The following is a 22,471-nucleotide window of genomic DNA, read 5'->3' on the forward strand; positions in this document are numbered from 1 at the left end:
ATGCCAAGTCGTCAGCCCCGACTCCGGCTTCAGTTTCCTCGCTGTGAGAGGCGGGCCACGTCTGCGAGGAAGCCTCTCCCGTGGCTTCCTGAAGTACGGACGGGATCAGGTCGTCGGGCCGAGGCTGGCCCCAGAGCCCCAGGCCGCCCCTCGGCTGCAGCGGCTCTGCCAGGCGACCCCACCCGGGTCCCAGCTCCAGCGCACACTTGCTGGGTGGCTGTGGGTGTAGGGCAGCTAGGCACCGGCCGGAAGGTCTGCGGGTGCCGGGCGCGCGCTAGCGCGGGTCACGTGACGGGCGCGCGGGCGCGCGGGCGCGCGGGGACAGCCCTGGCGCGCGCGGCTCCGCGGGTGACACGGCGGGCGGGAAGGGGCGGGGCCTCGGGCGGGGCGCTGGGGAGAGGCGGGCGGGCGGGAGGGGAGGAGTGGAGATGGCGGCGGCGGCGGCTCAGGGGGGCGGGGGCGGGGAGCCCCGGGGAGCCGATGGGGTCGGCCTGGGGGTCCCCGGGGAAGTGGAGGTAGTGAAGGGGCAGCCGTTCGACGTGGGCCCGCGCTACACGCAGCTGCAGTACATCGGCGAGGGCGCTTATGGCATGGTCAGGTGAGGGGGCGTTCCGGGGCAGGGGGCGTCTCGGGGGGAAGGGTCTGGGAGGGGTGCTGGGTGCTGGGAGCTTTCTAGCCCTTGGAGATCTGCGCGTCTGGACGAGGCGGGGGCTTCCCGAGGCTGGGGGCGTCCCAGGGAGGGGGCCTTGGAGTGCTTTCTGCGTGCGTTCGGCCGCGAGGGGCTTGGAGCCTTTGAGCCGACCGTTCTGTAATGAAGGGAGGGGCATCTGAGTATATGGCGGGGAGCTGTGGGGACCCTGTAGACATGGGGTGAGATGAAGAGAATAGGTATTCTTGGGACGGTTCTATCCTTAGTGAAGAGGGAGTGAAGGACCCTTCTTTGGGGAGAGGATACCTTGGATTCCCCCAGGGAGGCCTGCCAGGGAAGTTTGAGAGAGAAGAGCAGAGCTCAGGGCTGGGCAGGGTGGGGCAGTGCTTTGGGCCTGGGGCCAGGGGCCCAGTAAGACTTGAGGGGTCCAGGAGTGCCTCCTTGCAACTTTTAGGAGGGGTCCCATCCCCACTGTGTGCTCTGGGCCTTTGTTCATCTGGGAACAGCTCTGCTGCCCAGGTACTTTGCCCTGACACCCGTGCCTGCCTTTTCCCTTCCCTCCAGTTCCTCCTATGACTCCCTCCTTCTCCTTGTATTTGCCTCACTGTATGTCCTCCCCTCATTTCCCAGCCCCTGGACCTGTCTTGGGTTGAAGGAGCCCATTAAGGGAAGGGGAGACTGAAGGGTCAGGGCAACTAGAATGGAAAGAGTTGAGGAGAGGGGAAGTCTGTGAGTGGTCAGTCTCTTCCTCTCTTTGTGAAGTCACTGAAGGGCTGCCTGGCTGGTCCCCAGCTTTCTCCCTGGAGATCCCAGGCCTTTACAGCAGGAAGGAACCAGCATTGTTTACGACTTGGCCAGAGCTCTCTCTTGCTCCCTCCCTTCCCTGCCCCGGTCTGGGTGGGGCCACCAGGCCTGCACTCCCCTTTGTAAGACCACACCAACAACACCTCTCTGGCCCCCTCAGCTCAGCTTATGATCACGTACGCAAGACACGTGTGGCCATCAAGAAAATCAGCCCCTTCGAGCATCAGACCTACTGCCAGCGCACACTTCGGGAAATCCAGATCTTGCTGCGCTTCCGCCATGAGAATGTCATTGGCATCCGAGACATTCTTCGGGCACCTACCCTGGATGCTATGAGGGATGTGTATCCTTCACCTTGGCCAGGCATGGCCTCAAGAGCTGGGCTGGGAGAACATTGGCTTTCTTTCTGTTTCTTTCTTCCCTGTCACCCTCCAAAGCAAACCCAGTGAAAGAAACCTAGCAGAAAAGAGGCCATGAAGTGTAAGAGGACTATGAGGCATCAGATGAATCCTGGCCCGCTGCAGCCAGGCAGTGTGGCCTTGGACAAGTCTGTTCTCTACAGTATGCCCTGTGGGGGTCTGGGCATGATGGTCTCTGTGGGAGTTTCGTCTCCTGACATAGTCAATCCTGTGACATGACCCAGCCTCTGCCTAGTCAGTTCTTGTTTAACAGACAGTTCTTTCCCCTCTGGATCCTCAGACTGGAAGGCAAGTAGGAAGGAAGAAAACTGCCTCTCTTTGAGGGCCTACTATGAGTCAGGTGCAGTGCATGCCCAGGGCTATGGCATTTCTGATTCTACCTCCCAACCTTCCTATAAGATGGATCTCAGCTCCCTTTCATAGATGAGGAAATTGAGCCTCAGAAAGCCTAAAATTAAGTGCTTCTGTTGCTGCCTCTGCCCCTTCTCCAAAAGAGACCCAGTCCTTTCTCCAGGACTTGCCACTCAGAACCCCACCTGTGAACTTGCACCTTGACCAGGGAGGGACAGCCTTGCCTTTGTTGCCCTCCCCGCTTATCACTTTCCTAGTGTGTTGTCCACTTCCTGCCTGGCTCTGTTGTTAGCAGCTTGTAATATCCGTCACCTCTCCCCCACTCCACCCACCCCCAGTCAGTCCCAGTTCTCTGCCCAAGTGTGGGGATTTGTACTGCAGTGTCTGCAGCCCCCACCACAAACTGTGGGCAGGAAACCTCCATGCTCACTCCCAGCTCTCTGTGTGACCTTCAGCATCTTGGTGGGTGGGCCTCTTCGTCTATAAAAGAGCAGGGTTGGTCCATATGTTCTCAGAAGGCCCTTTTGAGGCTGATTCTAAAAGATAGTCCTGACTTATTCTTGCAGAGACAAGCCAAGAGACATTTATGTGTGATTTATGTATGTATGTATGTATGTTTAATCTTAAAATATATAAGGACATCTACTCTATCTTCTGATGCATGGCCAAGCACTCTTTGAGTAGGAGCATGCTGTTGGGAGTTTTTCTTCGTTTGTCTTGCACAAACTATTCCCATAAGGTAGGCATTTATTTTTAAGCAAACGTGCCAGATGGTATTCATACATTATCTCATTTAACCCTCTCAATAGCCATGTGGCTCAGGCATTTACAATAGCAATAGTGGTTCATGTTTGCTGAACATTTACAACATGCCAAGCACTGGGCTGGCTGCTTTACATGGGTCATCTCATCTCACTGTCACAACCACTCTCCAAAGAACTATTTCCCCTACTTTTCAAATGAGGAAATAGAGGTGCAGACAGGTTGAGGTCATAAAATCAATGAGCAGTGGGGGTGGGGATTTCAGACACCAGCAGGTTAACCCCAGAGCTGTTACTCTTAACTGTGAAGTTATCCTGCCTCCTACTTTTATTGTCCCCACTTGTCCCAGTAGGGAAACTGGGGCCACAGAATGGAAGTGCTTTTGCTCAGGGTGACCAACTGAGATGCAGCAGATGCCCTGAGCCCAACTTCTGAGTATGGGCCTTGCCCAGCTTGTGATATGGGTTGGCAGATCTGTTGAGTCCTAGGGGTGCCAACTGGAGGGACATGAAGCCTGGTCACCAGAGCCCATTCTTCTTAACCAAGTGCCTCCCACTACCCCCACCTGTGGGGTCTCCGATACCATCCTCAGCTACATTGTGCAGGACCTGATGGAGACAGACCTGTATAAGTTGCTCAAAAGCCAGCAGCTGAGCAACGACCACGTCTGCTACTTCCTCTACCAGATCCTGCGAGGCCTCAAGTATATCCACTCAGCCAACGTGCTCCACCGGGATTTAAAGCCCTCCAACCTGCTCATCAACACCACCTGCGACCTTAAGGTCAGAGGATTGGGTGCTCACCACACCCCCCCCCAGGGGTCTTGGGCTTCCATATGACTAATAGTCCCCTAGAGTAGGAAAGCATTGCGGGCAAAGGTAACAGCATGGGCAGAGGCATGGTGACATGATTGCTTGGGCCGTGGAGAACTTGAGCACCACGCTTAACAGTCTGGGTTGGATTCCAGATCTGTGATTTTGGCCTGGCCCGGATCGCTGATCCTGAGCATGACCACACTGGCTTCCTGACAGAATACGTGGCCACACGCTGGTACCGGGCCCCAGAGATCATGCTTAACTCCAAGGTAGGGGGCCACCCACCCCCAAAGGGGAGGGGCCAAGTCCCAGAAAGCCCTGGAGCCACCAGGACAGTGACCCCCATAAAGCAGGAAGTTTACCCCCTGGGCCATGTCACATTACTCTGGTGCTTAGGAGCTAAACGTTAGCTCCTCTCCCGGCCTCTGCCCTCTGCCTCCCTGAAGCATTGAATTAAGGTTGGGAAGGTGGCTTAGCCCAGACAACAGGGACCTGTTGAGGCTGGCCCAGGAGCCCACCACTTTCTCCTCCTCCCAAGGGCTACACCAAGTCCATCGACATCTGGTCTGTGGGCTGCATTCTGGCTGAGATGCTCTCCAATCGGCCCATCTTCCCTGGCAAGCACTACCTGGACCAGCTCAACCACATTCTGGGTGAGGGGGGCCTGGCCAGCTGAGTGGAAGGGAGATTAGCATATTAGAGGTGAGATTTCTTTAGGGTCAGGGCTGGTGAGTATGTGAGAGTTGGATCAGGGGTACCACCACATTTGGAGCCTCTACAGCATCTTACAGTGTTTCAATGAGATATAGATACTATCCCATTTGATAAATGGGAAAAGCAAGGTTACATTCCACAATTAGGAAGTACTGGAGCTGAGATTTGAACCTGGGGCTGCCCAAATCCAGACCCCTTGCTTCACCGCCATAGTATTGGCTGGGAGATAACTGTCAGGAATGGGTTGGTGGGAGCTCTTGTTCTTGGCTCCTTCTGTTCATAGAAGGGAGAGAAGATCTCTCACCAAGTCCCCTGCCCTACCCACAGGTATCCTGGGCTCCCCATCCCAGGAGGACCTGAATTGTATCATCAACATGAAGGCCCGAAACTACCTACAGTCTCTGCCTTCCAAGACCAAGGTGGCCTGGGCTAAGCTATTTCCCAAGTCAGACTCCAAAGGTGAGAGAGACAAAGTGGCTGATATGGGATAAAAACTGGGTGCATAAGTCCAGCAGCTTCCTGAGTAGACAGGCCCCCTGCACAGAGAAGTGAAACAGTAGTTCTGGGAACTTCCCTAGCCTTACCTTTGACCCCTGATTCCTGCCCTTCACTAGCCCTTGACCTGCTGGATCGGATGTTGACCTTTAACCCCAATAAACGGATCACAGTAGAAGAAGCCCTGGCTCACCCCTACCTGGAGCAGTACTACGACCCAACAGATGAGGTGGGCCAGCTATCAGCAGCAGGTCTGGTGGGTAAGTGGGTGGATAGGCATCCCTCAGTATCTGGCCTGAGCCTCACTTCTATGCCACTCCAGCCAGTGGCCGAGGAACCTTTCACCTTTGACATGGAGCTGGATGATCTACCCAAGGAGCGGCTGAAGGAGCTCATATTCCAGGAAACCGCCCGCTTCCAGCCTGGGGTGCTGGAGGCCACCTAACCTGAACAGATGCCTCTGCTCTCTGGGGCTGGGTGAGTGCTCCCCACTGCCCGTGCACCCTGAGACATGGTTACCCAGCACACCATACAGTCAAAAGCTTGCTCATGCCCATGATCCATGTATATGGTAGCAACAGAAGGGCCAGAGCCTGCCCAGGCTGTGGCCATCTGAGGACCGGAGCCAGGTTTTGCCTTGCCCAGTATGGGCACAGAGGCAGGTGGGGCAGTAATTGCTTTGGGAAGAGTTAGCAGCACTCAGCCTGACCCAGATGCCACACCTAGGCAAGCAGTTCACACACGTTTGGGGGACTCTTGGGCCTGTCCCAACCCACACGGCTGTTCCCTTCTCCAGTCTTGCTGTCTTTCTGCCAGCTGTAGTCTAATGGAAGGAAGGCAGACACACCTGGGTTCAAACCCCAGCTCAGACACTTAGTAAGAGCAGTGTGATATTGTGTAAGACACCTCACCTCTGCTGCTCAGCTTCCTGGAAACAGTCCTGATAATGAGAGCACACACAGCACTAAGCTTGTTCTAAGAGGTTTATGTGTATGAACTCATTTAATCCTTATAGCAGTATCATGAGTTAGGTACTAATGTTATCCCCGTTAAAGATGAGGAAACTGAGACACATCTCACTCAACTGTAAGGATAAAATGAGAGTTGAGGTCAGGGCTCTGGCAGGTGCTCTCATGGGTACTAATGGTTCCTTTCCTGCTTGCCTTTTTGTTTAGGCCCTGCTTCCTGCCTGCCCCTCCCCTGCTGGACTGTTAGAAAATGGACACTGCCCAGCCCGGACCTGGCAGCCCAGTTCGGGGCACAGGGCGGGCCTGGCCACCTTCCCTTGCTTTGCTCGGGCCTCCTGCTTTAGGCAGGCCAAGGCTCCCTCCATCCCACCCCTCCCAGACCAGTGGGGCTCGTGGCCCCAGAGCACATTCCCCTCAGCTGCTCTGCCTTCCTCTGCCCAGCTATCCCAGTCTCTGGTAGTTCTGGAATCAAAGGGCTCTGGCTGCCCTTTGACCTACTGAGGAGTGAGAGGAGATGGAAGACACTGAGTAGGGACTCAGGGCCAGCCTTGCCCCACTCACCTCATTAACACCCCACCCATTTTCCCTCAAGGAACATTCCTAGGGCTCAAGGGCTAGTATCCTTGAGGAGCAGGGCCCTGTCTAACCCCCTCCCCTAAGCTGCCACACCTAACTCCTGCTGCTTCTGTGTGTGGGTGAACAGAAGTGGAGGTGGGGGCACATGGAGAGCCCAGTGCCCCTGCCCGCTCCTGAGCCTGTATCTAATATATAAATATAGAGATGTGTATATGATGGCCCTGGCTCTGTCTGTGTTTGATGATGCTGTGTCCCTCACCATTGCTGCTTTGAAGACTGACACTCCAGCCCAGCTGCTCCCCAGTTGTGGCTTTACCTGGCCCTGGTGACCTTTGGCTCCCTAGCTGGCCAGGGTTGAAGATGGGAGTGTAAGAAGCTCCAGTCTCCTGGACAGAGTGGAATCAATTTTCTCTTTAGTCACTGTCCTCTCCTCTCTCGAATGGGGTGATTCAGGGGTGACTCGGGCACTCTACACACCCCTGAATTTTCTGGAAACAGCAAGGGGTGGTGTGTTGTGCCCCCTGGCCACATGCATGAGTGGTTAGGAGGAAGGTTATAGCAGACCTATGGGATGAACCTGACTCCCCCCGTGTGGCCAAGGAAAAGAGGGGCGCTGGGGTCTGTGAAGGATCTGGAGGTGTGAGGGCCAGAGCTGCCTAGCCTCTCCTGCATCCCCAGCTGAGCCCTGCAGCCTGGCCCTGGGCCAAGAGCAGGCTGAGCAGGTCCCAGGGGCGTGGTGGTGACCAGTGGTGGAACCAGCCTACATCAGGCCAGGCAGTCGGGCAAGGCAGTGCAATTCGTCAGGGACAGCGGAGCTCACAGCAGCCGGAGCCCGGAGCCCGGAGAGGCAGTGCGGCATGAGCTCTGTGTTGTACTACGCCCTGCCCGCCCTGGGCAGCTATGCCATGCTCTCCATCTTCTTCCTGCGCCGGCCTCGCCTGCTGCACACACCCTACGTTCCGGCCTTCAGGACCCGCCTGGGGGCCCACCGGGGAGGTGAGCTGAGTCAGGGGAGGGGGGGTGTTGGCTACTGAGGGTGGAATAGGATAGCAACGTGTGCCAAGGTGGACGTCAAAGAGTGGTAGGGCTAAGGGGCCAAATGTTAGAAAGAGGCAGAGACCGAGGTAGGAGGAGAGCAGCTGGCAGGGCGTGATGTGGAATGAGGAAGAAGAGGCTGCTTAACCTGGATGATGGGGTGATGAGGCAGGGGCGAGGGGAGAAGTGGGAAGGCCAGACCCCGGGACCCACTGCACTGCCCCACACAGGATCTGGAGAGAAGCTGGAGAACACCATGGAGGCCATGGAGAAGTGAGTGCACCTGTCCATCTGAGCTGCTGCGTAAGGTCATGCCAGCTCTGCGTGGCATGATGCCAAGGGGTGCCATGCACTTCCCGGTGCAGGTGGCTGGAACCCCCTGGAGGCATTACACAGCCTGCATATCCCACTTTAAACTCTCCCCCATGCTCCCCTAAACCTCCCTCCCACCCTGCAGCCTGGCTCATGTCCCTGCGCTGCACACTCTACTGACCTTTGCCCCCCACAGCTCTATGTCCCAGCGCGCGGACCTCCTGGAGCTGGACTGTCAGCTGACTCGGGATGGTGTGGTGGTGGTGTCTCATGACGAGAACCTGTCTCGCCAGTCAGGCGTGAACAGGGATGTGAGCAGCCTGGAATTTGAGGTGGGCCTTGCTCCAGCCCCTCCACCATACCCAGAAAGCCTCCCTCTGAGCTTCCTGATGACATGCTCCCTGCTCTCCCCAGGAGCTGCCTCTCTACAAGGAAGAGCTGGAGATTTACTTCTCACCAGGTAAGAGCATGGGCTGTGAGCCCTGGGCTGGGCCGGCCTGAGTGGGTCATGGCCTCAACTTCTGCCCTCTCTTCTCCTCTGAGACTTGCCCCTCTTCCCCTGAGTTCTTACCTTCACCCCTCCAATCCTCTGATCTCTTCCCACAACCCCCCAGGCCAGTTTGCGCATGGGTCAGACAGGCACATGATACGTTTGGAGGATATGTTCCAGAGGTTCCCTCGGACGCCCATGAGTGTGGAGGTCAAAGAGGGAAACGACAAGCTCATTCACAAGGTGGTGCAGCAGGCAGGGTGGGGGGCCTGTGGCCTGGAGAGAGGCCTAACTCCCCTTCATCTCCTCTCCTCCTTCCAGATAGCCAGCCTGGTGAGGCACTTTGACAGAAATGAAATAACCATCTGGGCCTCAGAGAAGAGCTCGGTCATGAGGAAGTGCAAAGCTGCCGTGAGTCCCTTAGCCCTCGCCACTCCAGCAGCCCCTCCTCCAGGAGCTGGAACCCAGCCTGACCTGAGGGGCCTAGGCTAGAGGGATCTGAGGGGTTCTGGAGGATTTGGAGAGGTGAGGTGGTGGAGGAAGTATGTGAGTAGTCATGCTGGTGCGAACAGGGAGCGTGCGTTTAGGCCTTGCGTGCTGGGCCAAGATGTGACTTTTGTCCTGCAGGTAGTAGGGTTTCCTGAATGTTTGCCCTGTATCCCAAGCCTCTCTACTTCCCCAGAGCAGACTGATCCCCTCTCGCCTCCACTTGCCCCCCAGAACCCTGAGATGCCGATATCCTTCACAGTAAGCCGATCAGTCTGGTTGTTACTACTGTATTACCTGGGGCTGCTGCCCTTCATCCCTATCCCCGAGAGGTTCTTCTTGTGCTTCCTGCCCACCATCATCAACAGGTACGCACAGGGTCCCCATCTCCCTTCTTCATCCCCCAGGCTTCCAGCTGCTCCTGTCCTTGGAAAAACACCCCCATCTCCAGCTCCATTTTGTAGGATCCCCAGCTACCCTCAGGATAACCCCATGGTGCTTTGAAAACAGTGGTTTTTACCCAGCATTCATGAATACTAAGGGTCCATGAACCACCTGAAATTCAATGCAAATGTGTATTGATGCTTTAGAACAAAGGGTTCATTTACTTATCTATTCATCCAACAAATATTTATTGAATTCCTACTCTGTTCCAGGTGCAGTTACACTAGTAAAGAAAACCAATGTGGGTGGAATAAGGCCGCCTCTCAGCTTATTGTTTGGCTAGGGAGACAGATGTTAATTAGTTACAGCATCACATTGATTCTCAAAAGGAAATGCAAGTGTTTTCCTGTTGGGAGACAAGGATTAACAAAGTAACATCTGGGTAAAGTATCAGGAATTTGGATACTTCACCAGCTCTCAGGCCAGCCCCTCCCTTTGCTTTCAGAGAAGTCTGTGGTGGCCCTGTGCTTTCTGCTCCTCTCTATTGTCATGAAGGAAGCTCCTAGCCAGCCCCCACAATCCTTTGCTACAAAGACATCATTACTGCAGAACTCTGTATACATAACCTTTGAAGCAGGATTTACAGTGTTTTCACACCCTTTAGTTCAGTTGAGCTTTACTTTGCAGCACCCCCAGGAGGGACAGGAATCCTGACCAGTACCCATGGAGAACCTGGGGCTCAGAGAGCTTCTATAACTTGCTCGAGGTCATCCAGCTAGAATTACAGAGCCTGGTTTGCCCTGGGTCTGACTCCAAAGCCTGCCCTGGGACATTGTGAAGGGCCTCTGAAGTCACCACTGGAGCGGGACAGTTAGAGGCAGGTAGCCGACCCATGAAATGCTGTCTGGTCTCAGGAAGCTGGTCAGGCCCAACCAGGAGGACCTCCAGATTTTGTGTCCAGCTTGGGAATCAAGCTGGACTTCGGTCCTGGCCCCACCATAGACTTGCTATATGACCTCGGTCAAGTTAATATAACTCCAAAATTCAGTTTCCTTTTCTATAAAACAGCCAAGGATAGGCACACCCTCAAAGCCTGGAGTCAAGGACATAGTAGGATCTCACTGAACAATGGATGAACTGTTCATCTGGACAACTGCAAAGATTCTTTTAGAGAGGCCATATTTCACTGGTCAGGGATCACTACCACCCACACTCCCCACCTCCCACCTCTGTGACACAGACCCATGGACTGACCACCATACTACCTCTCCGCAGAACCTACTTCCCATTCTCCCGCCCTGTGCTGAACCAGCTAGCAGCTGCAGTTTCTAAATGGTGAGGTGGGCGAGAAGGCTGGGTGGAGACCTACCTCTGCCCTTCTCCTTAATCTCTCTCATCGTGGCCTTTGCCATCTCCCTCCCACCAGGCTCATCATGAGGAAAAGCCTGATCCAACACCTGGAGCAGCGAGGCGTGCAGGTGAGGCCAGACCAGCACCTCTTAGTTCACAGCATGGGCCCTGCACAGCATTCCAGTCAACAGCTCTGCTGCTGACCAGCCGGGCGCCTTGCACGGGTCACCTTCTGAGTCTTGGTTTCTTCACCTGTAAATGGGGATAATGATATATCTAGCTCTCCTGGGTATGTAACTGGTACTTAGCAAGGGTCTGATAAATGCTAGCCATTGTAGTGATGTATTAGACTGTCCTGATCCCTGATGAGGGGGGCTGGGCAAAGATCAGAGAAGGGAAAAAACAGCCCAGCCCACCTCCTCCCGCTCCAACCATCAGCTTTGACCAGGCCGTTTAGTTAGCAAACCTTTGTTGAGAATATATTCCAGGAACTGTGGTACTGAGGACTGGGTAAGGATTTACCACAGAGAACGAACCTTTGTTGAGAATATATTCCAGGAACTGTGGTACTGAGGACTGGGTAAGGATTTACCACAGAGAACGAACCTTTGTTGAGAATATATTCCAGGAACTGTGGTACTGAGGACTGGGTAAGGATTTACCACAGAGAACGAAGCAGGCCATCACAGGGGCAACTCACTCGTGGACCGAAAGGAAACAGTGTGGTGGTCTGTGGGGTCAGAGAAGCCTTCTGGAACAAGTGAAGAGCTGGCTCAAGGGGAGGGGCAAGGGAAAGCAACTCAGGCAAGAGGCTTAGCATGTGAGAAGGGCCAGAGGAGCAAGAGGGCTTGGCTGTCTGAGAAGCAGAGGGGCTCCACCAGGCTGCGGTCTGGAGGAAGCGGCACGGGGAGCTGCGGGGAGCTGCAGAAGGCAGCAGAGGCTGAGGCAGGCAACCTAAGGACCTCAGGAAGGAGCCTGGACTGCAGCCCAAAGGGAGGGGAAGCTTTTGAGGGAAGCGACCTGATCCAGTGGAGATTTGTTGAGTGAGGGTCATCCTGGCCACCAAGTGGAGAGGTGACTGCGGGGGCCATTGTGGAAGAAGAGTTGCATGAGGAGGCTGATGCCGCCACTGACAGGATTTGGGCTCAAGTGGTAACAGTGGGGATGGGTGGAAGAGTTTACTCACAGACAAGCCATGGGTTTGGATTTGGGGGTAAGTAAGGATGACCTGGCTCCTTCAGATCAGCCCTCCCACGCCTTGGGGCTTCACCACAGCTCTAGGAGGCTGGACCATAACTCTCAGTTGTCACATTAGGAAACCGAAAGGTCCAGTGACCTGCCCAGGACACAGATCTCATCCCGCCTCTGTCAGTGCCCACAGGAGAGGACTCGGGAGTCGGGGAAGATGAAGAGCAGCAGCAGATGTGGGCATGCTGTGAGGCACTGGCATGCTGGCAAACAGTCCACACCTGGCTCTCCGGGGGGGAAAGGTGCCCTGATTTGAGCAATTCCCTGGTGTATATACTTGGCCAATTTCAGGCCACCAATGTGAAGTCACTGAACACATAATTGGGAGGAGGTGTGAAGTAGCACCTCATTACAGAGTACTTTCCTCGTACACATTTGACAGACTTAAGTAACCTCCAGAGCATAGGTGATAGTAAAATTATTAGGAAGTGATGAGTGTGTAGTATTTATTAGTATTTTGTATGTATCACCTTTTCAAAACCAATTTGAAGAATTTCTGAAAATTTAACAATCAGCTCCCCAGCATACTGCTGCTGGGAGGTCTCCACAGAGGAGAGCTCTAACCATCTGGATGCCAGGGGGGAGTTCCAGGTAAAGTTATTCGGAAACTACCAGCCCGTTTTCTCCCCTCTCAGGTGGTATTTTGGTGCCTTAACGAAGAGTCAGATTTTGAATTGGCCTACAGTCTGGGGGCCACTGGCGTCATGACCGATTATCCTACAGCCCTGAGGCGGTACCTGGACAACCGTAGAGCAGCTGCCCAGGTCTCCTGAGCCAGCAGGTCTCCTTTCCCTCTCCAGTATGTCCCAATAAATATTTTCTTTTCAGTCAGGCCTCTTTGCATTCTTTTTCACTGGGGAGGGGGTGTCTGAGATCCTAGGAAACTGAAGATGACAGAAGAGGCCACCTAAGGCCAGTCTGGGGCCCTAATTAGCCTGACCCACTGGTTCAGCCACATTCCAGACCCAGAGTAATGCCACGCCCTGTGCCAGGCTGGCCTCCACTTTCCTCAGGAATGTCCCTTCAGAGCCACAGATAATGGTTCCATTCTTCTGAGGCCATTAAAAGCACCAGGCACACAGCGAGGGGTTTGACTTGCCCCTGTGGGCCTCGACTTGCCCATGTGGGCATGGCTGGGACAGCCGAGTTCTCAGCACCATGCTGCCTGAACCATTCCAACCTTCCACTCCCGTGTTTCCTATTCCAAAAGCTCTCCAAATTCCTCAGACCTCTCCAGCCCTAGTAACACAATGCAGCATGGATTTCACAAACGTGTATCGACTACACTAGGCCAGACTGGGTACTGGGGCCATGGCAGGGGACAATTCAAGTTTAGAATGGAAGACGTGTTGAAATACATTCAGAGGTGAGAAAGGGAAAAGTGGAAGCACACAGCAGACACCAACTCAGCCTGGAGGAACAGGGGCATCAGAGGAGCCTGCTGCCTGGAGGAGGTGGCTTGTTCCAAGGCTCTGGCTCCCAGGGGTCTAACACCACTGGACACCTTTAGCTCTTCCATTCCAAGAGTCTAGAATGGTGCTTTGGCCAAGACCGTGGACTCGGACCAAACTGAGAATCCCAACTTTGCCTCTTATCAGCTGGATAACCTCGGGAGAGGTGCTAGACTTCTTTGGACCTCAGTTCACCAGCTAAATGAGAACAATAGCAGAAGCTGCCTCAGGATTGCTGCGGGGATTATGAGTGGGGCACGGGCTGTGGGGAACACAGATAATTATGACTAGTATGTCTCCTGGGGGCGTGCATCCAGACGCCGCCCCCTCCTAACCCCACGCCAAGTCAGGTACCTCAGATACGGGCCCCTTCAAGAATCGCAGGAGGCCAGAGGGGCGACCAGATTGGGGCCGCACCGGCCCGCTGGCTGGATTGCGGGCAGCAGCCGCATTTCCGGGCGGGCCGAGCCCGGAGCAGGGGGAAGGGTAGCCCAGGCCTGCGCTGGCCGCTGTGTGACGCGCCCCCTTATTTGCATGCTGTACGCCGATTGGCCACGGCGACCGCCGGGACCAGGGGCCAGCCCCCTCCCCCTCCCGCCGCAGCGGCGGCAGCAGCTGGTCTCGGTGTAAACAAGTCGGGCGACTGCGAACCCGGGCCGGGGGAGGGGGGGAAGGCGCCCACCAGGGCCCCCCACTCCCAGGCCAACCACCCCGGCGGACCGGGCTCCCGCACGCCCAGGCGAGGTGAGGTCCGCATCATCAGGGCTGCGCGTCGCCCCGCGCCCCCACCCCCGCCCCGCCAGCGAGGACTGTCCCCTTCCCCGGCGCCCGCCCCCTTCCCCCGCGCCCCAGGTGAGCCCCGAGGTCTCAGGTAAGGCTCCGCGATGCAGGTAAGAGCCCCTCGGTATAGACAAGGCCTCAGCGTCCCCGGGTAAGAGCTCCTCCCTCCTCGGTGACCCTCCAACTTCAGTGAGGCCTCCAGCTTTCTCCAGGGGAAGGACCTTAACCCTAGGTGAACTCCCTGTACCTTAAGTACAATCGCCTCCTAGCCCCGCCCTCCGCCGTTCAGATGAGGTCCTAAAGACCATCCAATTCCTAACCCCTGCATGCTCCCCGAAACAGAGAACTGACAGCTCATCCACTCTAAAGCCCCTTCCTCCAGTTTCAATTGCCAGGTCAGCAGGATTGAGGCTGAAAACAGGTGGGTGACTCATCTTGGGCTCCTCCTAGCCTCAGTTTCCCCGCTGATGCAACTTGAGGCCTCCTCAGTGAGTCAAAACTAAGCTGGCTCTGGCCCCTGGAGAGACTGCTGGCTCTGGGGAGAGGAGACAGCAGCCAAGTGTGACAGAGAGAGAGTCCCTGTGGCCCTGGGCGTGCCTGCTTGCGTGTGTCCAGGGTCCTGACAATCCACCCACTCACTCCCTCCCAAACAGGCACTGGGCTCCCTCTGCTCCCCGTGGGCCGCTCCCCGCGTGGGGCCACTGCCCCCGGCCCCCGCCATGGTGCGGATTTCAAAACCCAAGACGTTTCAGGCCTACTTGGATGATTGTCATCGGAGGTATAGCTGTGCCCACTGCCGTGCTCACCTGGCCAACCACGACGACCTCATCTCCAAGGTAACCAGGTCACAGTTGGAGCTGGAATGGGAGGCTAGAGGGGCTCCCCACCAATAACCCTGACCCCCTCTTCTCTCCCTTCCATCCTTTAGTCCTTCCAGGGCAGTCAGGGGCGTGCCTACCTCTTCAATTCTGTGTGAGTATTTAGCCTCCCTTCTTTCTTTTCCTGACCTCTATTGTGACCTGTGATCCATGGCATCATGCTGAGGCTCTCAAAGTTCCCTGGTTCAGGCAAGAAGCTAAGGACAGACACAGTCGGATATAAGCTAGAGGTGGGCTTTGTGATGGTGGGACCCTCCCTGGGACTGCCCCATGTCCCCACAGGGTGAACGTGGGCTGCGGGCCAGCCGAGGAGCGGGTGCTGCTGACAGGCCTTCATGCTGTCGCTGACATCCACTGCGAGAACTGCAAGACCACTTTGGGCTGGAAATATGTGAGTCAGTGACCTCTGACCCCAGGCTAACCTTTGACATGACCTCACACCACAAGCAGTCATCTGATCATCTTTCAGAGTGTATAGACCCAGCTCACACAAGTCAAACAGTTTTCTCATCCCGACTGTTTTCTTTCACATCCTGCAAAGACTTAGAATTTTTCTCTTCATTCATCCCTCTCCTCACAGGCACAAGCATCCCCATTTTAGATGATGACATAATTAGAATTGCCATTTATTGCATACTTATTGTTTTGCACTGTTTTGTGCTTGACCATTACACATATGGCCAAATAATGGTATAAATAATTATACCGTTATTTCATTCAATCATTACAACAGTCCTGTTGGTAGAGTCTACTTCATCTTCACTTTACAGAAGAAAGGAAGGCCCAGAGATGTTAGGTAACAGAATAGGGACCAGAATCCTACTTTGTTTTGTTTTTAACTCTAAACCCTTGATCCCAGCTTCTGTTACCATTCAGAGTTTCAGAGAAATTGCCCAAGACCCCACAGCAACACAGAGCTTGGGTCCATGTGCCTCCTTTTCCACTGCCCTCGTTGCCACTGCTGCTGTCCAGGGTTTGATTTCACTACTCTGAGTTTCATTTCCTTATCTGGCAGTGAAGGATAAAGCCACCACTTGGCACCCAAGATTGTTATGGAGATCAGATTAGATGCAGCAAAAGAAGATGCTCTTGGGAAACTGCAGTTGCTTGGAGTTGTGGTGCCTTGATGATGTGGATGTCCCAGGCAAAGACAGGCAGATAGCCCTGTCCTGAGTTCACCTCTGGCCCTGCCACAGATTTGCTTTGTGTCCCTGGGCGGGTGGCTTAGCCTCTCTAGACCTTTCTAAAATAAACAGTTGGCCAGTTTAGAGGTCAAAAACTCAAGTGCCTGCAGGGCCAAGCAGATACTGTGGATCTGCAAAAGAGGCAACATAGATTGGGGGCCCAGGGGAAGGGCAGCCTGTGCCATACTAGAGTGAGCATGGCCTGCCTATATACTAGTATTTCAAAGTTATTTTTACTAAACTCTCTGCTGGCCAAACAAAACACACGTGCAGGCCAAATTTGGCACTCAGGCTACCAATTTGTAATCCCTGGATTTTATAGACATTGCCATATCCTTTGTTGGAGCCAACATTAATACTTAAAAAGTACTTGCCCTGGCCGGTTTGGCTCAGCGGTTAGAGCGTCGGCCTGCAGTCCAGAGAGACCCAGATTCGGTTCCTGCTAAGGGCACGTATCTCGGTTGCAGTTTGTCCCGGCCCTGCTTGGGTTGTGTGGGTGGCAACCACTCGATGTGTACCTTTCACATCGATGTTTCTCTCTCTCACTCCTTCCTACTCTATCTGAACAAAATATGAAAAAATGTCCTTGGGTGACGATAAAAAAAAAAAAAAAAAAATCACAGATTCTGGCTTGAAATGCCAAAATCTCAACAAACAAAAAATAAAATTCAGAGAAGTACATATTTAAAAAAAAAAAAAAGTACCAATGATTCAGAGAGTTCTGTCTATCCCATTAGTGAGAAACTCAGCCCTGCCACTTACCAGCTAGCTCTGTGTCTGTGGGCAGATGGCTTGGCTGCTTTGGGTGCGTTTTCTCATATATGAAATAGGGCCAATCGTATCCATGCCCAACCTCTATCCCTGTTGGTAAGGTAAGGCCCTCGCTCCAGGGATGACGGCCTCTCCCCTTTTTTCAGGAACAGGCCTTCGAGAGCAGTCAGAAGTACAAAGAGGGGAAGTACATCATTGAACTCAACCACATGATCAAAGACAACGGCTGGGACTGACCCCTGCTCTTGCCGCATGTGGCTCCAGCCCGGCCTGGCCGCCAGGGGGCGCTACTGGCTTCCCTTCGCTGCCGGGAGGGAGCTCTGGACCATCAGAGCCCCTGCAGAGGAAGGATTCAGCTCCTGTACATATATTTTATTGCATGCACTGTGACCTTGGGGGGAGATCAGAAGGTGGACGACACCCCCACACACACACCTCCCTGTGATCTGGCTGGCTTGGATCTCATTTTTTTAACCTCTTCCTGCCCCACCTACCCTTATAGATATGGCCTGCGTGCTGTTCTCTTCGCACAGTGTATCATCTGCCCTGTGAACTCCTCCCACTGGGCCCCTCTTACCGCACGCGTGTCTGCTCCCCTTGTTCTGTAGCATTTGTATATAATAAAACAATGGAGTGTAGACAGCCCCATGCTTATGTGGAATCGGGAATCGGGAAGGGGGAACTCAAGTGCAGATTCCTGCCTCTATTGGTCTGTTCCTTCCTGAGGCCCTTGGGGCAGTGGGTGCAGGCACTGCCACCAAAGGTGGGAGTCTGCGCTCCTGGGGCCTGGCTTCAGCCATCCTCTCTAGGACCCAGGACAGGTCTCACTGCCCGTGATTCTGGAGCCCACTGGCTCCCTAGACCTTGACTTCCGCTGATCTGCGTCTTACCAACCTTAGTGTTTTGCCACAGCTGGATCTTCTCCGTACCCAAGTCGGCACTGGGCCTGCTGGGAAGTGTAGTTCCCAGGGTTCTTCAGCACCAGACCTTCAGTCAGGCGCCAGACTGTAGAGCTATGGGGACCTCTAAACTTTTGAGACTTGGATGAGGGTGGAGAATGGAAACCAGGAAGAATTCCAGGGTTTGGCCTTCGGCTGGGGACTCCAGTACACTGCCTAAAAATATGCTCAGGCTGGTCCCTCTAGCCCTGCTCTTTCCCTCCATTCATTCTTCCTCCCTCCAGGCCCCTTCCTCCAAATGAATGGGGGGGGGGGGGAGTGGCGAGCTAGGGGTCACCTGCCAGGAAAGTCTGTGGCGCAAGGTCTGCCCCAGGACTCCAGGCTCCATCCCAGGGTCCAGGCCCCGCCCCCTCAGTAGCTTATTCCTAGCTGGGGCTCCCACCGTGGGAACGGGGACCAGCTGGCCGGAAGCGCCAAACTGCATCCCTGTCCAAGCCCCGGGGATCAATCAGGCCGAGGAGTTAATTATGTAATGAGGGGGCAGGGGGTCGAGGCTAATGAAGACTGGGGGGGAGGGGAGAAGGGGAGGGTACCCAGGTATCCGGCCCCCTCTTGTACCCCTTCCAGGCCCCAGGGGTCTCCACCCCAGCCCAACTCCAGGGCCCCAAAGAGGGAGGGGCTGTGATCCTGGGTCTAGAAGGGGCTGAGCTGTGAGCTATAAAGGGGGCATCTCTCAGCACCGGGGGACTCTAGGCAGCAGGACCTGAGGCCAGACAAGACTACTCCATGTATCATCCAAGAGAGTTGTACCCCTCCCTGGGGACCGGCTACCGCCTTGGGCCCCCCCAGCCAGTGAGTGATTCCAGCTTCCCGCCTGCCCTGGCAGAGGGCTACCGCTACCCTGGTGAGCTTTGGGATGAGCTCCTATGAAGGGATTGGGGGTTGCTGTGACCCTGGGCTGGCTCCTCATTCTCCCCCCATCTCCAGATTTGGACACTACCAAACTGGATTGCTTCCTCTCCGGGATTGAGGCTGCTCCCCGCACCCTGGCTGCTCCCCCACCTCTGCCCCCTCTGCCCCCAGCCCTGGGCACTGAGCCGTCTCCTCCAGCCCCAGAGGCCCTTCATTCACTCCCTGGAGTCAGCCTGAGCCTGGAGAACCAGGAGCTGTGGAAAGAGTTCAATTCTGTGGGAACAGAGATGATCATCACCAAAGCTGGGAGGTGAGGGGCTGGGCCAGGGTCAGAGGACCCAGTGTGTTCCTGGTGGGGGTCTCTTGGGAAAAGCAGAGTTCCTGGTGATGGGACAAGGTTTGAGGGTTTCTAGGGGACCTAGAGCTCTGCCTAAGTTCAGAATGTGATTGTGGCCTGGGTCAGGGGTTACTCATATTGTGGCAAGAGTCTGTTAAGTCTGTGGCTGGTTTGGAGACCAACCTATGGCAAGGGTCATAGGTCAGTCTGGGCCATGGCCAGAACATCTGGCTGGATTATAGCTTAGTGTGTGGCCTAGATCAAGGGGTCAGTCTGTGGCTGGAATCGGGGTTCAGATTATAACTAGGGTCAAGGGCCAGCCAGTGACCAGCATCAGGGAAATCTGGCTAGGATCAGGGTTAGTATTAGGGTTTGTCAGTATGTGACTAGGTCCAGGGTCACCCTAGGGATAGGGATATGGTCAGTGTGTGGCCTTGTGGGGGTCTTTATCTAGTCCAGGAGCTCAGACCCTAGCGTGGTATCTCCTGCCCCATTGAAAGCAGGGCATTTTATTTTCTGAAGCAAATCTGTCCAGTAGCTGTAGATTCTGGTGCAGATCAGGCTGGGGAGCAAGGAGGCCCCTGGCAAGGTTTCCAAAAGAAAAGTATGCCACCCCTACTACTGCAAATGGAGTTTGAAGGGCCAGGAGTCAGGAGTGCAAGTTCTGCTCCAACCTGCTGTGACCCTGGTCAGGTCACCTAACCTGTCTCTCATGTTTCCTATTAAATGGGATGAAACAAGCTTCTAGACCCTACCCTCAGTTCTAACTCCAGCTTGAATGTTCTCTGACAAAACTCTGTGAGCTGGTGACTTGGCCCCCTTGCCGGTGCTGTGCCTGCCTCTGGCTATTAGGTACCTCCAGGCTCTCCTGTCTCCCCTCACATACAGGCGCATGTTCCCTGCTTGCCGAGTATCAGTCAGCGGCCTGGACCCTGAGGCCCGATACCTATTCCTTCTGGATGTGGTGCCAGTGGACGGAGCTCGCTACCGTTGGCAGGGCCGGCGCTGGGAGCCCAGTGGCAAGGCAGAACCCCGCTTGCCTGACCGTGTCTACATTCACCCCGACTCTCCTGCTACTGGTGCCCACTGGATGCGGCAGCCTGTGTCTTTTCATCGTGTCAAGCTCACCAACAGCACGCTGGACCCCCATGGCCACGTGAGGCCCAGGCTGGGACGCCAGGCTGGGGGTTGGGGGTGGAGCCCAGAGCAAGGGGTCACTCTGTTTCTTCCCTCCCAGCTGATTTTGCACTCCATGCACAAGTATCAGCCCCGTGTACACCTAGTGCGGGCCGCCCAGCTCTGCAGCCAACATTGGGGGGGCGTTGCCTCCTTCCGCTTCCCTGAGACCATGTTCATCTCTGTGACAGCCTACCAAAACCCACGGGTGAGTGACCCTGCTTGAGGGAGGTAGGTGGTGGTACCCTGCCTAGGCTGCAAGAGCTTTGACTTTGGATGTGTGCCCCCAGATCACACAACTGAAGATTGCAGCCAACCCTTTTGCCAAGGGTTTCCGGGAGAATGGCAGAAACTGTAAGAGGTGGGCACCGTTTATTCATTCACTCATTCATGTGACAAATCCTTATTTACCACCTATGTGCCAGGCACAGTTCTAGGCACTGGAAAGGCATCAAAAAGCCCTGTCCTCATGAAACTAGAATTCTGGTGGGCAGAGTAGACGAGAACTAATGTATGTTAGAGAGAAGTTCTAAAGATGAAAGAAATAAAGCAAGGAAGACAGGAAACACTGGAGTGAGGTATTTATTAGATCAGAGGCCTGGAAAAGGCCTCACTGAGGGGACATTTGAGACATGCCGTGGAGTGGAACCAGCATATGCAAGGGCCCTGAGGTGGGAACATACCTGTGGTGTGGCTAGAGTAGAATGAGAAGTGATGGGGAAACAACTTATGTTGAACAGTAAAGGTTTATCCAGGAGTTTGGCCTTTTATTCTGAGTACAGTCCCCTGAGCTGGCCCTTGCCCTCAAGGCAGAAGAGGCAGACATTAATCAAAAGCCTACTCTAACAAATATAATCGTACAATTGTTGACATTATCGGGGAGGACATGTGGTGCTGTGGGAGGACTTCCTGGAGGAAGTTATTGCCTGAACTGAGACAGGAGTTAGGCAGGTGAACAGGGAACAGAAGGCTAAAAGGCAGCTAGTGAAGGTGGCCAGAGTAAGCAAGATGGGAATAGTCTAGTAGCTTGGGAAGAAGTTTCCACTGATTCTAAATGCAATAGGAAACTATTAGAAAGTTCTATGTGGGAAATAAGGCTCCGCTTTGCTACCTTCTAGTCCTTTAACACTCTGGCCTTCAGTTCCTTCATCTGAAAAATGGGTATAATAATGACACCTACCTGGTGGAGTCCCTAGCAGGGTGAATGTCTGGCACCTGGTAAGGCTATTATCATCACTATCACCATATTTCCCAGGGAGCGAGATGCCCGTGTTAAGAGGAAACTGCGGGGTCCAGAGCCAGTAGCCACAGAGGCCTATGGGAGTGGAGGTGAGTGTATTACCAGTAGTGATGGGGCCAGGCCTGAGATGCTGATCCTCTTTAGCCCAACCTGTTTCTTCTGCCTCCCCAGATGCACCAGGTGGTCCCTGCGATTCCACACTAGGTGGGGATGTTCGTGAGTCAGATCCAGAGCAGGCCCCAGCGCCCAGGGAAGCTGTCCCCACCCCAGCTCCTCCATGTGGTGGCTCCAGTGCTGAGGCCTACCTTCTGCACCCTGCAGCTTTCCATGGGGCCCCCAGTCACCTCCCAACCAGGTGAGTGGGACAAGGGCACAGAGCTGAGCTGTTCCTATCTGGGGGTCCCTCTCCCCTGTTCTGATACCCTTTTCCATTTCAGGAACCCCAGCTTTCCTCAAGTTCCAGATTCTGGGCGCCCAGCCCCCTACTCAGCTGCATTCCTAGAGCTGCAGTCGGGGCCAGGAGGCTCAGGATATCCAGCAGCTGCACCCCCAGCACCCTTTGCCTCACATTTCCTCCAGGGGGGCCCCTTGCCCTTACCTTACCCTGGGCCTGGAGCCTACCTGGACATGGGATCCAAACCAATGTACTGAGCCAATGCTAGGCATTTCTGCCTCCCTCCCTCAGTCTTCCATCAAATTTCCAGTTCCCTTCCCCCAGGCCTGTAGCTCCATTTCCACTGGCCCCATCCCCCACACCAAATGGCTGCCTTGGGCCTCCTCCACCCCACTTCACACTTTGACTTCATTCCCACCCCCTCTGGCTTCAAAGCTCTGGCTAAGCTGATGGGAGTCCAGCTGGGGCCAGCTTCCCCTTCCAGGCTCTCACCTCAGTGTGAATAGAGGGAGGCTCTGCCTGGCCAAATGGGGCCTTGGACCAGCACTACCAACTCCTGGGCTTCACCCTTGAGCTCAGCTAGTCGTATCT

At 54.8% G+C, this 22,471-nt stretch overlaps 4 protein-coding genes across 7 annotated transcripts; all 4 read left to right on the forward strand.

Moving 5' to 3' along the window:
* The first annotated feature begins 419 nt into the window (after positions 1–419).
* MAPK3 (mitogen-activated protein kinase 3) lies at positions 420–6,768 on the forward strand. Of its 2 annotated transcripts, XM_036280004.1 has the most exons (9): positions 420–598; positions 1,614–1,796; positions 3,578–3,767; positions 3,953–4,069; positions 4,339–4,453; positions 4,842–4,973; positions 5,129–5,238; positions 5,332–5,486; positions 6,185–6,768. In XM_036280004.1, exons 1-8 carry the CDS (start codon positions 429–431, stop codon positions 5,452–5,454), a joined length of 1,140 nt encoding a protein of 379 aa, XP_036135897.1. In that variant the 5' UTR covers positions 420–428; the 3' UTR covers positions 5,455–5,486; positions 6,185–6,768. The 2 variants fall into 2 exon arrangements, with proteins under 2 accessions (XP_036135897.1, XP_036135898.1); XM_036280005.1 differs by lacking the exon at positions 4,842–4,973 and having other exon boundaries at positions 424–598; positions 6,185–6,766.
* A 116-nt stretch (positions 6,769–6,884) lies between these two features.
* On the forward strand, positions 6,885–12,685 carry GDPD3 (glycerophosphodiester phosphodiesterase domain containing 3). Of its 3 annotated transcripts, XM_036280024.1 has the most exons (10): positions 6,885–7,549; positions 7,819–7,861; positions 8,097–8,232; positions 8,315–8,360; positions 8,515–8,633; positions 8,712–8,801; positions 9,111–9,244; positions 10,536–10,595; positions 10,687–10,738; positions 12,494–12,685. In XM_036280024.1, exons 1-10 carry the CDS (start codon positions 7,411–7,413, stop codon positions 12,629–12,631), a joined length of 957 nt encoding a protein of 318 aa, XP_036135917.1. In that variant the 5' UTR covers positions 6,885–7,410; the 3' UTR covers positions 12,632–12,685. The 3 variants fall into 3 exon arrangements, with proteins under 3 accessions (XP_036135917.1, XP_036135915.1, XP_036135916.1); XM_036280022.1 differs by having other exon boundaries at positions 8,515–8,801; XM_036280023.1 differs by lacking the exon at positions 10,536–10,595 and having other exon boundaries at positions 8,515–8,801.
* Positions 12,686–13,929: 1,244 nt separating this feature from the next.
* Positions 13,930–17,564, forward strand: YPEL3 (yippee like 3). Its single transcript, XM_036280073.1, has 5 exons — positions 13,930–14,053; positions 14,743–14,925; positions 15,018–15,061; positions 15,250–15,358; positions 17,069–17,564. The coding sequence occupies exons 2-5, from the start codon at positions 14,809–14,811 to the stop codon at positions 17,156–17,158; spliced, it is 360 nt and encodes a 119-aa protein (XP_036135966.1). The 5' UTR covers positions 13,930–14,053; positions 14,743–14,808; the 3' UTR covers positions 17,159–17,564.
* A 994-nt stretch (positions 17,565–18,558) lies between these two features.
* Positions 18,559–22,137, forward strand: TBX6 (T-box transcription factor 6). The gene is made up of 8 exons (XM_036279995.1): positions 18,559–18,725; positions 18,809–19,043; positions 19,959–20,226; positions 20,308–20,454; positions 20,537–20,607; positions 21,502–21,575; positions 21,658–21,841; positions 21,924–22,137. Exons 1-8 carry the CDS (start codon positions 18,608–18,610, stop codon positions 22,135–22,137), a joined length of 1,311 nt encoding a protein of 436 aa, XP_036135888.1. The 5' UTR covers positions 18,559–18,607.
* Positions 22,138–22,471: the final 334 nt, after the last annotated feature.

This window comes from Molossus molossus, unplaced genomic scaffold (assembly GCF_014108415.1).
Source record: "Molossus molossus isolate mMolMol1 unplaced genomic scaffold, mMolMol1.p scaffold_m16_p_3, whole genome shotgun sequence".
NCBI lineage: Eukaryota > Metazoa > Chordata > Mammalia > Chiroptera > Molossidae > Molossus > Molossus molossus.

What these genes read in the sequence shown, in the direction of transcription:
- MAPK3 (XM_036280004.1), top strand. Translation starts at nt 429, where the DNA reads ATGGCGGCGGCGGCGGCTCAGGGGGGCGGGGGCGGGGAGCCCCGGGGA. An exon ending in CTGGATGCTATGAGGGATGT is followed by an intron (nt 1,797 to 3,577) that starts GTATCCTTCACC and finishes TACCATCCTCAG; the next exon opens with CTACATTGTGCAGGACCTGA. An exon ending in ACTACGACCCAACAGATGAG is followed by an intron (nt 5,239 to 5,331) that starts GTGGGCCAGCTA and finishes ATGCCACTCCAG; the next exon opens with CCAGTGGCCGAGGAACCTTT.
- GDPD3 (XM_036280022.1), top strand. Translation starts at nt 7,411, where the DNA reads ATGAGCTCTGTGTTGTACTACGCCCTGCCCGCCCTGGGCAGCTATGCC. An exon ending in ACCATGGAGGCCATGGAGAA is followed by an intron (nt 7,862 to 8,096) that starts GTGAGTGCACCT and finishes TGCCCCCCACAG; the next exon opens with CTCTATGTCCCAGCGCGCGG. An exon ending in GCAGCTGCAGTTTCTAAATG is followed by an intron (nt 10,596 to 10,686) that starts GTGAGGTGGGCG and finishes CCCTCCCACCAG; the next exon opens with GCTCATCATGAGGAAAAGCC.
- YPEL3 (XM_036280073.1), top strand. Translation starts at nt 14,809, where the DNA reads ATGGTGCGGATTTCAAAACCCAAGACGTTTCAGGCCTACTTGGATGAT. An exon ending in GCCTACCTCTTCAATTCTGT is followed by an intron (nt 15,062 to 15,249) that starts GTGAGTATTTAG and finishes ATGTCCCCACAG; the next exon opens with GGTGAACGTGGGCTGCGGGC. An exon ending in CCACTTTGGGCTGGAAATAT is followed by an intron (nt 15,359 to 17,068) that starts GTGAGTCAGTGA and finishes CCCTTTTTTCAG; the next exon opens with GAACAGGCCTTCGAGAGCAG.
- TBX6 (XM_036279995.1), top strand. Translation starts at nt 18,608, where the DNA reads ATGTATCATCCAAGAGAGTTGTACCCCTCCCTGGGGACCGGCTACCGC. An exon ending in AGAGGGCTACCGCTACCCTG is followed by an intron (nt 18,726 to 18,808) that starts GTGAGCTTTGGG and finishes CCCCATCTCCAG; the next exon opens with ATTTGGACACTACCAAACTG. An exon ending in AGAGGCCTATGGGAGTGGAG is followed by an intron (nt 21,576 to 21,657) that starts GTGAGTGTATTA and finishes CTGCCTCCCCAG; the next exon opens with ATGCACCAGGTGGTCCCTGC.